At 37.1% G+C, this 15532-nt stretch overlaps 1 protein-coding gene across 1 annotated transcript in view; it reads left to right on the top strand.

The window, feature by feature from the left end:
- Window positions 1–15454, top strand: part of smchd1 (structural maintenance of chromosomes flexible hinge domain containing 1) — a 43081-nt gene extending 27627 nt beyond the window's left edge. Inside the window, exons 38-49 of the mRNA XM_026936632.3 lie at window positions 807–962; window positions 1932–2064; window positions 2654–2773; window positions 2874–2959; window positions 3520–3642; window positions 3802–3983; window positions 6089–6198; window positions 7054–7124; window positions 10366–10540; window positions 12421–12579; window positions 12852–12962; window positions 13487–15454. Of these exons, the coding sequence (XP_026792433.2) occupies window positions 807–962; window positions 1932–2064; window positions 2654–2773; window positions 2874–2959; window positions 3520–3642; window positions 3802–3983; window positions 6089–6198; window positions 7054–7124; window positions 10366–10540; window positions 12421–12579; window positions 12852–12962; window positions 13487–13494 (1434 nt within the window). The 3' untranslated portion in view covers window positions 13495–15454. The remainder of the gene's footprint in view (window positions 1–806; window positions 963–1931; window positions 2065–2653; window positions 2774–2873; window positions 2960–3519; window positions 3643–3801; window positions 3984–6088; window positions 6199–7053; window positions 7125–10365; window positions 10541–12420; window positions 12580–12851; window positions 12963–13486) is intronic.
- The last annotated feature ends 78 nt before the right edge of the window (window positions 15455–15532 follow it).

Raw genomic sequence — 15532 nt, 5'->3', positions numbered from 1 at the left:
TCCTCTGAAACATGCCCCGCCTACCTCTACATTTATTACCTAATCTATTTATGGAAAACAACATTAGTGACACATTTAATAAAATTAGATGTTTACTATTAGAAATGCATTATCACTTTGATTATCAGTATCATCCACCTGAGTGTCTGTAAAAATCACTTTTTTGAAGTCATTGAAACATTTAAACGTTGTATGCTGTGATCACAGACTATAAAAACTTTTCACTGTGTTGATGTTGTATTTTGACAGCTTGTAATCTGATCAGAGACTGGCTTGATTTGGCTTATGTTTGTTTGCTATGCCATGTAGCTATCCAGGAACTTGATCAAAGCCTGACATTCAATGAATGAGAAAATCATGCTTAACTAGCAAGGTTTTCAAGACTTCTAGGTAGACTGACTGTATGTAACACTGCATTTGTTAAACACAATATGGCCTTAGCAACCAGAAAGTCAAGGTGTGAAAGTAGCCCAAATAAAAAGATTGGCACATTTGGTAAGATATATTTGTTTATTTAAGGTAATTCTTAAAGTATATTGTTATATTAAAGTAGTTCGTAAAGTATATTGTTGACAGAAAATTTGAATTTTTGTCAAAACCCTACTTTTCATAATTTTTGTCTATTTTCTAGAATTCAACTACAGTGATATCTGACAGTTTTTCCCCCCAGACCACCATCTCTAATCATGATATAAAAATATTTATGTAACTAAGTAGAGCTTCATCTTGGCAGCAGCAGACAAATTTTGTCAACAGAAGTGTTTATTGAAAACTGATGACTGTTTTGTGTGTGTGTGTGTGTGTAGGATGAGCACAATAACCCAGCTGGTATGGGGATTAATGGAAAGGTGATTCTGACTGTGACAACTGCTGATGGTGATGATGCAGAAGATCTTCCTATGTTTGAGAACAAGGCCAAGAGTCTAAAATACGATCTTATTAATGGAGAGACTCTTATCACTGTGAGTGTGTGGGTGTGGGTGTTGGTGTAATTTATTAACTTTGTTACTTTGATTAGTGCTGAAATTCAGCAAATTTCTAGGACTCTGCTAATATATTGGAACCCACTTCATGGTTGCCTTAAAAGGAAATGTCCAGCCTGAGGCACATTATATTTGTTGAAATATTAGTAAAGAGCTTAGAGAGTCTGGTGCTAATTTGTTGGTTCAGGCTGTATTAATTTTTTTCATATATACATATATAAATTAGAAGTAGTGTTAGAAGTAATTGTTGGCACAGTTACAATACATGTTATTAGGGGAGAAATTTTTAATGATCTCAAACATAAGGGACACCTCTCAGGTTTCGCTGTTAGCTCAGAAAAACAAAAGAGCAGGAGCTTCTTTCATCACTCACCATATGTCAGCAGCATTCAATATCATATTACTGAGAAATTCAACATAGACTTGGGAAAGATAACAAAAGTTGGACTCCAAGTTCCAGAATGCAGAGCAGCTGTGTGAAGCAGTTGTGCTGAGTTAGGCGGCATGATCAGCAACAAACTCTGCTCCGCTATTTAGCGATCTATGAAATATCTAGTATGATAACTGTTTGAGCAGAGTGTACAGATGAGGAGGAGAGAGAGCTGGACAGACTAGAGACTAGGTAGAGCTGAAGCAAGGGCTCTGGCGCCACTATCAGCAGGTAGTCGAATGTCATTTTGGGTATTGTAGGAAACCAATAAAGACAAAGTGAAAACAGACCAACATGTCAATGAAGAACAAAAATAGCCAAGTCAGAATTTCATTATAGAATAAATTTTGGACACCATTGGCTTTTACATAGTAATTAGAAACACTGCAGTCATTCAGGGTGGATTTTTAGGAAAAGGATTTAAATAAATGTATCAGGACAGTGTAATTGTTACGTACAAATTATCATTAATTTATCTTTGTCAAACTAAGGGTGTTTGTGTGTGTGTGTGTGTGTAGGACTTAGCACTTATGGAGAATAGTCCAGGGACCGATGGAGCCGTGTACGTTCTCCAGTTCCGTCCAGTGCTTGAAGGCCCTAAATCTAAGGCCATCATCCCTCCTTTTAATTTGCCCTTCAGGTTCTACAACGGTCAGTGTGCAGAGTCAAAACCCCACATTTATTGAAATATTAGCTTACATTTTTTTAAGTCTTTGGGGTAGTTTTTTTTTTTTTTTAAGTAAAATGAATGAATGTTTTGAAACTGTATCTCAGGTTTTATGGATTATTCACTATAAATATCATGCCTGTATTTATACACCTGGTTGCTCAGTGTGAGAGCAGTTGTCATGTTAACCTCTAATTCAAGACTGGAAATGCAAAGTATCTTGGGCTCTCACTAAGCTGATAAAAAATGGAGAGAATAATTATAATTTTATGATGGCCACAAGCAAACCTTATTGTCATAGATGATCATTTAGGCTATTTTACCAATTACTCAAGTGGAACAAGAACAAGCAGTTTTATTCCAGATGAAATTAAATCAGCATTTACTTATACAGGCTGGGTAAAATAAAAGATAGAATGTAATAATTATATAATAATAATTATAAAAGGATCATGTGCAATTTTTTTTTTTTTCATTTTATGGGAAAAGAACTAATTAACCATTTATTTGTATTTATGTAAATATGTGCATATTGGTGGCATAAATGCAACTATAAGCTTTTGTGTATTTTAGATGCAGAGAACCAGAAAGTTATGGCTGCTATGAGTAAGAAGAAAGACCAGCTGTCTCGATCTATTGAAGTCTACAAAGAAATTTTGGAGACAAACAAACAACTCACATCTGAACTCACGGGTATGCACTAAATTGTGTGTTCGTGTTCATTGTTTTTTGTATTGTTTGTGGAGTAGTCCCAGTGTCCTGAACTATTCTCAATTTGTTTGTTTATTTTTAGGTCAAGTGCAAGATGCATCTAGCAAAGAGTCTCAGCTGAAAGTGGAGATCAGGAAAACTGGCATAGATATTTCAAAATTAACTGATGTGCGTAAACATGAGATTTCTCATTCTTTATTTACACAAGCGTAAAAATATCTTTGTATTCCCCAATATGGGAAATTATTCAAGACAGTTAGTCTAGTTAGGAATATATGTTCATGAAGAATATAAGTTCTGTTATTTCTTTTGTTTTAAAGTTTAATGCAGTTCAGAAGAAGATGTGTTATCTGTTAAGCTGTTTAATTGTTATTCAAATGTGTATGACCTGACTCCAAAAACTGAAAAGCATTAACTCTATCATCAGAAGATCCCAAATTAACATCAATTTAGTTTAATATTTTACATTCATGCAGCGTAATTAATGGTACTGAATCACAAATCATATTCTCTTTCTAAAAAACACCTCCCTTGTCTTTTCCTAAATATTAAACATGAGCCCTTTTTTCTTGAATAGAAAATGTGGCAGGATTTAGAGAAAGACTGATGCTTTCTAAAGACAGAACAGGGATTCCATTATGTTTCTTAAGCTTCAAAATGACTTGGGTTACCACATTAAACACATTCTGAGCTGGAAGCACATTGTCTTTGTGTGTGCTCGTGTTTAGGTGACGTCAATTGAGGGTTTAGTTGCGCAGATGACTGCAGATTTGGAGAGGCTACAGAATCTGCCCCGTCGAAAATGTACCATGCCTGATCCATTCAGAGGCAGCCAAGATGTCCTAGGAAAGGTGTGTGTGTCTGTGTGTATTCAAATCAGTTTTTTGAAGACTTGAATGAAAAATGCTTTGTGTGATGGGGTGGTTCACTCATGACCATCTATAATTAAGTTGTTAACGTTGCTACCTGAGAGGTAGAAATGAATTAGAACTATTTGTTTTGATTTATAGATAGCACACCTGGCACTGGTGAAGGATGATGATGCAGCAAAGGTCATTTCCTGGCATCTTCTTGGTGACATGGACTGTGTGGTTACCGTGACAACAGCTGCAGCAAAAAAAATCTATGATGAAACGCAAGGACGGCAACAAGTCATGCCCCTAGAGACAATTTTCTGGAAACCAAATAGCAGGTACCTCCACAATATCTGTGTATGTAATGGTCAGTGTATGTCCATCGGGTACTTTGTCGCTAAATAAATTCCAACAGTGAATAAAGGCAGCTAGCAGTAGAAGAACACGAGTGAAGTGAAACACTCAGCACTCAGTTATTCAGATTTGTTGGTACATTACACACCAGTCATAAGCTAGACATGCAATAAATGTACATTGTGTGTGACTATGTAACAGTGTGATAGTGTAGCATAACATGAAAATCTGTAATAACAGTATAACATCACTTATCCCAATACACGATAAAGTAAATACCACACAAAAATATGCACATTTCCTATGATACGAAATCTAAAGCATCACATCACCTAAAACATTTAATATTTTCTTATAACTGAGCATTCAATTCAATTCAATTTTATTTGTATAGCGCTTTTAACAATGGACATTGTCACAAAGCAGCTTTACAGAAATAAATGGATTCACAAAAATATATTGTAAATATTTGAATTTATCACTGTGAATTTATCCCTAGCATCAGGTTGTGCTCGATTCATTACATAATACAAGGAAAATACTGAGATTTAAACCAGAAGGTTAAAAGTATTTTGATGCTAGAAGTATTTTGATGATGAAAATCAAATCCATTTGTTTGTTAAACAAAACTGAGCATCGCTGTAGAATTATACTGTACCACAGCACTGCTGCATTCTCAAATCTAGTTGCTCAGAAGGTAATTAATTTTTCTACGGCAGTCTTTTATAGTTTGGCTGAAAGGGAAATCACAGGAAATCACAGTATTAATACATTCACAGAGATGCGTGTGGGAGATATTTATATAATTTAAGCTTAATTTTAAAAAATAAACTTTTATACAGTGCTGTAATTCAAATTGTATAATTATATCAAAAATGTATAATTGTTATTATGGTGAAGCTTTCTGTAAGGAGAACAGTTTAAGGTTGCTATAATGTAAATGACAACAAACAGGAACTAACATGTTTCTTACACATTCCATAAAAGTAAATGCAACTATAAAGAGAAAAAAAGTAGGATGTGTTGCTCTTTAATACATTGCTGCGATCTAAAGAGAATTAAACACTTTGAGACATGCACACAAAGTGGTGGTGATGTGGTCCTCCTTTTTGCTAGACCTTTCAACTTCACAGTAACAGGACATACAGTTGGCATGCTCTAGCAGTAGAAATTTGATGAACTGACTTGGCAAGCTGGCATCCTATGACAATTCTTCAATAACGCACATTGTACTGCCAGTGTCTGTCTATGGAGACTGCATGTCTGTATGGTTGAGATTATGCTCCTATTAACAATGAAACATCTATTTTGCCAAACCCTCTATTTAGAAGGGGTCCACATCCTTTCAGCCTTGCAGTGCATGTTGAAGATGTATTCATATAATCTTTTGTTAACTTGTGCATAGGGTATGGAGTTCTGTAGTAATCCTAATTTAGGGGTAAAGCCAAGTACATGTTACACGCCCAATTTCCCTGTCACAGACTAATTTTGGGGATCTACAACAATCCCCTGTTACAACTAAGAAGTTGATTATATTTTTATAGTAGCATGTCTTGAAGTGTGTTATTCCTCTCAAACCACAGCAATGTGTTAACAATTATACTTCTCAAGTTATTAAAGAACTACACATTTATAGTTATAGTTGTGTAGTTGCATTTAATGTTGTGGAATGTCTCCAAGAGTTAGTTCCTGTTATCAATTATATTATGACAACTTTTTTTTTTTTTTTTTTTTGATGAAACAAAAACCCCACGGATTTTTATTTTAAAGAGAAACTGGAAATTTTGCCCTTTTGACCTTACTGTTAAAAAAAAAATGCTGACACTCAAGTAAATGTTAGACAACGTCTCCTTCTGTAAATGTTAAATACATCTCCTTACAGAAAACTTGATTCTATCAACATTTAAATGTTTTTCTTTGTTAAAAAAAACAACACTTCTAAAAAAAAAAAAGTGTTTATTAGTAGGCTTAGATCATATGGAGCATCCATCATACAAGTCCCTTGAGATTTAGATAGTTAGATAGTACTCTTGGTTTTTCCTCATGTTATTTGTCACTGATTTTATGTGCATGTGTGTTTTTGTGTTAGGCCATTGCCCCACATCAGGAATGGTCAAAGTTTGTTCCGTCCGTTAGGAAACCCTGTGTTTGTCAGAGATCTGCTCATTTTTCCTGAGCATGCAGAAAGCTGCAACATGGGTGAGTTCTCAGAGCAACATGCCACACACGTGACTAGGCTTCTTTAGCCTACTCAAAGCCATAAATGATGGACAGATCTAAGTTAGAGCTGAGTCATTAATTCCAGTTTGAGTCATCTAGGGTGGTGTGGGTTTGAATGGGTTAGTAGCTGTAGTATTCCCACTGTGTTGGGTTTTTATAACAGTTGCCCTTTCTGTTGTGTAATGTTATGCAGCATGATGTTCTGCTGTGTGAGTAGACTCACTTCCCCTCCCAGATTGTTTCCAGATGACAGCACCAGTGTGGGGGCTGCCATCATTTGCTTCTATGGCTGGGGGTAATTGTGTTCTGGGGAGTGCAAGGATAACTTTGTAACTAGAAAATGCTGCATGTATATAAGTATTACCCCTGGAGTCTGGATTCTGCACTAACACACAATAGTGTTCTTTGTCTGTAAATTTAGAATTGTGTGTGTGTGCCACTCTTTGGGAATTAGATTTCAGTAGTTACAGATGCTTATATGTTTGGCATTTACAGGGATTCACAGTTACATGTATGTATGTATGTAGAAAACTTTTTTTTTTTTTTTAAATACTACATTCTTTGCCACACTACCTTTTCTGTCTTCTGACAGAGGTAATAAATACAATCGTAACAAAAAGGTAATCCCCATGTGTGTGTGTGCATGATAATCATTGAATAAACTGCCTTTTAGGCTCCACCAGGGATCACAATGATTTCAAAATAGTATGTGATTTCATAATAGTAAATGTGTGTGTGTGCGTGTGTGTGTGTGTGTGTGTGTGTGTGTGAGAGAGAGAGAGAGGGAGACAGAGGTATTGTATGATTGTGGTAACGATTTGTTTGTTTGAACAGTCTTCTCGATTCTTCTTGGAGACACCATATTAGTGGACGATTTGGATTCCGCTAACCATTACCGCAAGGGGGTAAGTATATATTTTTGTGCATACAAACATGTGTGTGTGTGTGTGTGTGTGTGTGTGTGTGTGTGTGTGTGTGTGTGGGAGGAAGATTTCTGTCCTTAAATGTCACACAACAACAAGATACACATTTTACTTAATAAAATAATTAAAGTATGGCCATTTTTAACCTGATGAGAACCTGCTTTGATACTGGAGCGGGAACAAAATCATTCGGAGCTAATATTATCAAAATTGTATTGAATGCGCATAGGCCTGTGCCCGGTGACGTTTAAATGAGTTACCACAGTAACAGACCCCAGTAAGAGTTAAAACTCTTTTTCTGCTGGTTAAAAGAAATATCATACATTTTTTGTAAATCATAGTTTACATCTATATGTGTTAAACAACTTAGAACATGGCATCTTTTGTTTGAACCTGCCCATTTCTCATTAAAAATACTGGGACATGTGACTGACAGGTGTTTCTTGTTGCCCAGGTGTGCCCTGTTAGATCGATTGTATATTAGCTCTGAATGTCTAATCTTGGTTTGCACCCTGGGTTTCTCCTGTCAAGACTGCATTTGTTGTTAAAAAGGATAAACCAACATGAAGACCAGAGTGCTATATATGGGAGAAAAGCAAGCCATTTTGATACTGAGAAAAGAGAGAAAATCAGTCAGAGCAATTGCACAAGCATTGGGCATAGCAATAGAACAATTTGGAATGTCCTGAAAAAGAAATAAAGCACTGATGTACTAACAACCAGACAATGAACAAGTCGGCCAAGGAAAACAACAGCAGTTGATTGCAGAAGCATTATGGAAGCTGTGAAGAAAAAACAGAAAACAACAGTCAGTGGCATGACCAACAACCTCCAGAGGTCAGGGGTAAAGGTATCACAATCCACCGTTCGAAGAAGGCTTTGAGAGCAGAAATGTAGAGGCCATACCACAAGATGCAAACCATTCCTCAGAAGTTAGAATCGGAAGGCCAGATTGGAATTTGTAAAGAGAAAGAAGGGACCTGCTCATGATCCAAAACATACAAGCTCGTCGGTCAAGCACGGTGGAGGTAGTGTCATGGCTTGGGCTTCCATGGCTGCTTCTGGAACTTATTGCTATTGCATCTTTATTGATGATGTAATTCATGATGGTAGCAACAGAATGAATTCAGAAGTCTACAGAAATATTATGTCTGCCAATTTACAGAGAAATGCATTCAATCTAATTGGGAGAAACTTCACCATGCAGCAAGACAACGACCCAAAACACACTGCCGACACAACAAAGGACTTCATCGGGGGAATAAAGTGGAAGGTTTTAGACTGGCCAAGTCAAACATCAGACCTTAACTCAACTGAGCATGTATTTTACCTCCTGAAGAGGAGACTGAAGGGAGAAACCCTCCAAAACAAACAACAGCTGAAAGAAGCTGCAGAACAAGCCTGAAAAGCATCACAAAAGACGAATGCAACAGTTTGATGATGTCCGTGGATCACCAGCTTTATGCAGTTATTGCAAGCAAGGGATATGCAACCAAACATTCAGTGTTATTTACTTATAAACTTTTACTTACTTTACTAATTTACTTTGACTATCTGTTCCTACACTTTTGCCCACAAAAATTGGGTGGTCTGCTACCCAGGGTGCCATTTTCTAAATTGTTTAACACATCTGGATATAAATATCAGGAAATGAAAGCTGAAATCCTGATCTATCGTCTCATATTCATCTTTTCATCTCAAACCCAAATATCGTCAATGTATAGCAAAAACAAAAGAATTGGCTTTGCCATTTCAATACTTTTGGAGGGGACTGTAATTGAATTTTAAAAAATGTTACCTGATGTAATATCCTTCAGTAATACAATAATGATAATACTTAACATAGTTGAGATTGTTCTAGAAGTGCAGCAATTGAGCTGCACTGCTTGAAAGCACTTTGAGGGGCAGAGGTCCTGTGTTCTCACCATTGCAGTAGGCTGATAGCATGCCTAGCCTATACAAAAAGCATCCTATGGCTTTAAGTCATATTAATTTATGTGAACATATCAAAATAAATAAAATAAAATAATGAGTGTGCAAACAAATAACTGATAATTTAATAGAGGGAATCTTTAATATAGAGCACAAGCATGGCCGACCTGAGCACACAGAGCAGTATCAGCGGGCATGGTCATTAAAAATTGCATGCACATTAAGGTATTCTCAAGCCTGGAGCAGTGAAATGAGTGTCCAGAGAAATGGTCGTGCATGAGAGCATGAAAGGTACGTTCACACATACAGCAACGTACAGCAACCGCAATTTTCAACGAGAGCTAGCAACTTCCGGCGACATGAGCGACAGCAACTGTTGGCGACTAGATGTGGGCGTGTCCAGAGATGCTACAAATTTGAGAAAATTTTAACTTTACACAAATTTGGAGCGACTTGGTGCAGTGAAAACCAATGAGAGTGAAGACAGCAGCGTGTATGTAATCCATGGCTTTAAATGCGCTAAGGCCATAAGCTAAGATAACTGGTGTTTGCTTTTTCGCCGCAGATAGATGGCCGCAATGGCAAAGATCACACACTGCTTCTCCTTCATCTCGTATGACATGATACATATATACACTGGTGAATTTTATATACAAACGCTCTCCCTCCAGAATGTTTAATTTTAGCAGCAAGAAAACTGGTTTGTTGTCAAAAGTGGCAACCAGTTGTAGGAACACCTACTGGCAACTTCACAGTACAGCAACTGGCGACTTCCGGTGATAAAATCGCTGTATGTGTGAGCGTACCTTGAAGTTCTGTGAGCACTGAGACATACTCATTTCCTTTCCCCTCACTTGCCAGGGTCTACACTTTGCTCAGAATTCAAGTTAATTAAGTAGCCTTAAATAAATAGCCTTAATTTCTAATCCAAATTTTATTTGTATTCTGACAATTTGTTTTTAGCTAAAAAATAAGTGAAATTGAAAATGCATGTTTTTGCTAGGTTCCCATTGAAGGCAATCAGCTCTTATTATTGCTATTATTTTTACCATTATTATTATTTCTATGTGTAAAACACTGTGGAAATAAAAAAATATGTAAAGTATAGTAAAAAGAAAATCATGGCCCTGTTGAAGTCCACATCAATGGCCCTACCCAGTTTAACTATTTACCACAGTTACTTTCCACATAGTTACCCAAATAAGATGATTCTGTTACTAACACAGGTTAAAACGCACATATAAATGCAGTATTTTTTAAGCAAGAGAGTGTGTGTGTGTCTGATTGACAGGTTGTCCAGAGTAAGGTGCAGTGCCCTACTCTGCTGACACGGCAAGGGGAGCGTATCCGTAGCAACGGGAAGTTTGGTGGTTTACAAAACAAGGCTCCACCAATAGAGAAGTTGAGAGGACATGTGTTTGGAGCGCCACTGCCTCAAGATTATTACACCATCTGCAAGCAGAAGGGTAACACTAACTGCTCGAATGTCTCTCTTGTTTAGTCACTGGCTTGCTCTTGTTTTGTGTCATTTTCTCACCTGCCTCCTCCCTGTGGTTACTCTGTTTTTGAAGAAACCAGTTTAGAATTACTCAGTTCCTTAGTTGAAACTTTTTTTTTTTTAATCAGCATCACATTCTTCCCTTTGTGGCCTCAGTATTGGCTGAGGTCTGTCAAGTGTGTTTCTCAATTCAAGCTTATTGTTTCTGAATGTGTATGATTACCCAACATCTTGCATTTTTTATTGCAGTGCTGTATTTCAGTCCTATTTATGTGTGTATGCCCAAAAATATGGTGGTGTTGGAAAACCTTTCACATGGTGAAATGTTTATTCATCATTCTTCAGTAACCACTTTATCCTGGCAGTGAATTCGGAGCCTATCCCAGATACACTGAACACGAGGCGGGAATACACCTTGGTTATAGGACCCGTACATTCTCACATTCATTCACACCTAGGGGGAATTTAGCATAGCCTATCCACCTACAAATTTTTGGGAGTTTGGAGGTAACCAGAGAACCCAGATGACACCCACATGTACAAGGGAAGAATACGGAAAACTCAACACAGACAGTAACCTGAGCTCACTGCCTGTACCATTGTTGAGTTGCTTTTTATAAATTTTCACTGGCATTTTATTAAGTAGTAAATAGTGTATATGAACCCTTTTGTTTCAATCTCATATATATACTAAGCTGCCAGTTTATTAGTATTAGCATCTGTTGAGTACTTAATAAACTGGCAACTCTGTGTCAGTAAAAAAAAAAAGGCAACATTTTATCATGTAAAGGGTTTACCCAGACTGCCATGTGTCCCATATTTCAAAACTTGCCCTCGTAGTATTTTACTTCAGGAGTGCATTGCAGTAGTCCTTGTTGACTCTCAGATTTGCCCTCAACAATGGCAACCCCCAAGCATATCACACATGAAAAGCATGCACTGTGACATCAGTCATACTGTTATCATGATATTCAAGAATTCTGTAGTTAACTGCCCTGTGTGGCTCACAATACATCACAGCTTGTTGTAACTGAACAAGCTAGTGGTAACTTCATGCTGGTTGCCCTGCAAACGTCTAGAAATTTATAGACACAGAAAACACCTGGGAAGTGAGAAATGAATAATTTGTAGTTTCTGAAATTGCATATTTTAATATAATTTCTCCTTAGCATACATTGCATATTGGAAAAATTAGGGACACGAAATATATCCTATCATTGAGCAGAGATGGTCTGACAAAATGTACTTTTACCAGGAGAATCCCACTGAGATGTGGTTGTAAGGATATCTTACAGGACTGGACTTAACTGTTCTTATTATCTTTACATACAATTTAACAGTTTTGGGTGAAAAAAACAAGAAGGATGAAAAAAAAAAATCTGGTTTTGGTTGTTTTTCTGCCAATAATATGCTTTGATGTTTTCATTTTAAGAAAACAAACATATTTTTACCAAAACAACATGGAAATGTTTTATTTAGGCTAATTTCTCACCTTACCTTGGCTGTCTGCCAAAGTTCATGCAAGGTAAGGAGTCAGTTTAACAAATTCAGCAGTAAATACAGTCAATCCACTTAAAGATGTCTAAAACCTCACTAGCTAAGTGTGATTTTTCTCACACATTGAATGTCACGCTTTGATCGTGTATAGCTACATGCCATTCTAAAATGGAATGAAGGCTAATCAGTTCAGTTTATGATCAGGTACCAGCTGTCAAAACAGCCCTGATGCAAGTGCACCATCACAACATCAAAAAAGAGAAGAGTGCTTACTCTCCGTGTACAAAGTTTTAATATGTTTAGATAAACAGAACTATAGCAGAACTGACTAAAGTGTGTGTGTGTGTATAGAGTTGCTGCAGCAGTACTCTGTAGCAGTACAAAATGCATTGAAGGTCAAGGCTGATTACGACTACCATGTGGAGTATCTGCAGAGTCCTAAGATGAAACTGACGCAGCAGGAGCTCCAACAGCAAGAGAAGGAGCTCAGAGACATCGAGAAAAAACTTAGTGAGTACATGAGAGGTTATGTGTGTATGTGTATTTTTGGAGTGTGGTGTGTGTAGTGTTTGTCTATGTAGTAAATATATGCTTCCTTCCGATATTGTAGATATAGAAATGACAATTTTTTTATTTGTTTCTGTTTTAAGTTCTTAAGTAGCGATGTAATAATGACCATGTTGGTCCTGCAGAAAAATAGTTGACAGACAGATAAAAAGCAGTAAAGCATTTAGATGAGTTGATTGTGTGCTTGCGTGCTCAAACTTATGCTTTCTTTACAGCCAGCACTCCTGTACGCACTTCTCCCGGTTCAGTAAAACGAAACCTTCAAGACGAGGTTGATGAGTCCCTTCCGGCAAAAAGGATTCGACGTAAAACCCGCAAACTACTGGGTATGAACCTGATATGTGTTAGTCCATAAAAATTCTGATAATGTGCATGGGAGCTTCAACAGTAGACCAGTGTGTGCAGCATTAGCATTAACTACTCAATGTTTTCCCAGTACTAAGTAAGCTATGCAGTGGAGCTTGAAGATCACAGAGCCCTTTTGGCTGAAAGTGAGATGGTAGAAGAGATAAACAGCCACTGCTGATGGTACAGGGTAGTGGCTAATGGTGCCTTTAGCAAATTCCTTTCCTTGTGGGAGCCAAATTACTGAACTGTGATTTATGTGTCCAGTTAAATGAGTTGTTGTACCACTAATTGGATTTCTAAGATTTTTGTTTAGCCAGATTGTATTGACTTGACACAGGTTTTTTTGACAGTTTTGCATTAGACTAAAGATTGAATTTTCCATTAATGGAAATTTATGAGTGTCTTAACTATTGTAATGTCAGAACTGCGAAAAATAATATTATAATAACTAATTTTTAATAATTGTGTCAGCATTTTCTCTTGTTTCTTTTTTCTCTTACAGATTCTTAAATGGCATCATCTCAGACCAAGATGTAAAATAATCACAAAATAAAGTGCTTATATTAACTGCTGCAACATGGATGAATTTTAGAAAAAGATGTTTATGTTCAATGTGAAATATTTTCTATCAAAGAGTGAAAGAGTGTATTTCTGTTTTCTGTCTTTAGGACCTGTTTTTAGTTGGAGCATTTTTATTAGTTTTTTTGATATATATAAAAGTAACTACTATCGTTACATATTTTGTATGTCAAACTGATTCTCTTTGATTTAAATGGAAAGGGAACTTAAGTTATGGACCATGTCCACTCTGACCTTTGTATGTTTTTGTATCTGAAGAAAAAAGGAAAATATATGTTTTTACTTAATACAGACTCCTTTAATTACTGAAAACAAGACATTTAATATAGCTGCAAGCAGCGATGATGGGCCCAGGCACTACCGTGCAGTTGCCACCCAGTGGTTGTGTGAAAACAATGCATAGTGAAGCGAGCGCTGTAGAGTAACTCGTTTAGTGATCTATTAGGTTAAGCCCAGGTCTAAGGCTTTACAACAGCTTCCATATCCAAACATACAGCTCATATTTGGTGATATAATGCATGAAGAAGATAAGAGATATGTGGTGTTATCCTTATTAGCCATTAATTAATTGTAGTGAAGTAATGTGTAGTGGGCACATGCATTTAAGGGGGTGCAACACAGCCCCCATTACCAAACATACAACACCAATTTGATCTAAATCAGACGATGCACTTAGACTATATGAGGCTCTTCCTGTTTCCCTTTTTTGTCATTAATTTAATCCCTCCCCATGGCCACACCATTCAAGATATCAAAAATCCATTCACACTTTAGTATCTTCAGTGTCTTGGCATAATGTTGACCACATTTGGTGAGAATTGCATGAATGTCCTTAGAGGAGTATTTAAAAATTTAGAGCCTACAATTTTCAAAAAATCTACATTAAATCCAGGATGATCTACTTCCTGTTGGGCGGAGCTAATGACTGTCATTTTGAAAGTTGTCAGGCTTGATGAGAACAGTATATGTACCGAGTTTGGTGACTGTGGGGTCAGTTTCACCTTCCACTTTAGTGAAAAGGGGGCACTACAGAGCTCCCCCCCATGCCCATGTCTTAACTTTTGTTTATGCCCAATGGCCTACAACTCTGATGTGTGTGCTGACTTTCATGAAATTTTAAGCATGCTAAGAGCCTCAGAACACACGAAAAGTGTATTAAAGTTTGATGCGTTACCATGGCAACACTATTTAAGATCTCAAAAATCCTTTCACAATTTTACATCAGCCCTGTCTTGACTCTACTCTGACCAAGTTTGAAGTGATTCGGGTGAATATAAGAAGACTATTTAAAAGCCTGTTTTAAATCACACACTTCCTGCTGCCAGTTGGTGGCGCTATGACTGAGACTCACAATAGCCATATGCATGTGCTCAGCCCCCAGGACCAAACATACAGCTCAAGCTTCATCTAAATCACTCAATGCATTCAGAAGATATGAGGCTTTTCCTCTTTCCCTTTCTTCGCCATACATTTATTGCCTCGCCATGGCGAAACCACTCGAGATATCAAAAATCCCTTCACAATTTAGCATCCTCAGTGTCCTGGCATAATGTTGACCAAGTTTGGTGACAATCACGTGAATCCCCTAGAAGGAGTATTTAAAAGTTCACCATGCACTTTTCACAAAACCCAAAATGGCTGACTTCTGTTGGGCGGAGCTAATGAATATCAGTGCGAAAGTTGTTTGGGTCGATGAGAACAATGTGTCTACTGAGTTTCATACATATATGTACAAGTATGTATGATATATGCACCAGGTTCATGCACCACCACACCCATGTGCAACCCGTTCCCGGGTCTAATGGCCGACGACTCTGACGTGTGTGCCAAATTTCATGAGTTTTTGAGCATGTTAAAGGCCCCCAAAGCCCCCGAAACCCTGAAAGAAAAAAAGTCATAATAATAATAATAATAATAATAATAATAATAATCCTTAGGAAAACAATAGGGCCCTGTGCACTTTCAGTGC

This window comes from Pangasianodon hypophthalmus, chromosome 4, assembly GCF_027358585.1.
Source record: "Pangasianodon hypophthalmus isolate fPanHyp1 chromosome 4, fPanHyp1.pri, whole genome shotgun sequence".
In the NCBI taxonomy this organism is placed as follows: Eukaryota; Metazoa; Chordata; class Actinopteri; order Siluriformes; family Pangasiidae; genus Pangasianodon; species Pangasianodon hypophthalmus.
Note: the sequence above shows the minus strand (reverse complement) of the source record. Positions and strands in the feature narration are given on the sequence as shown.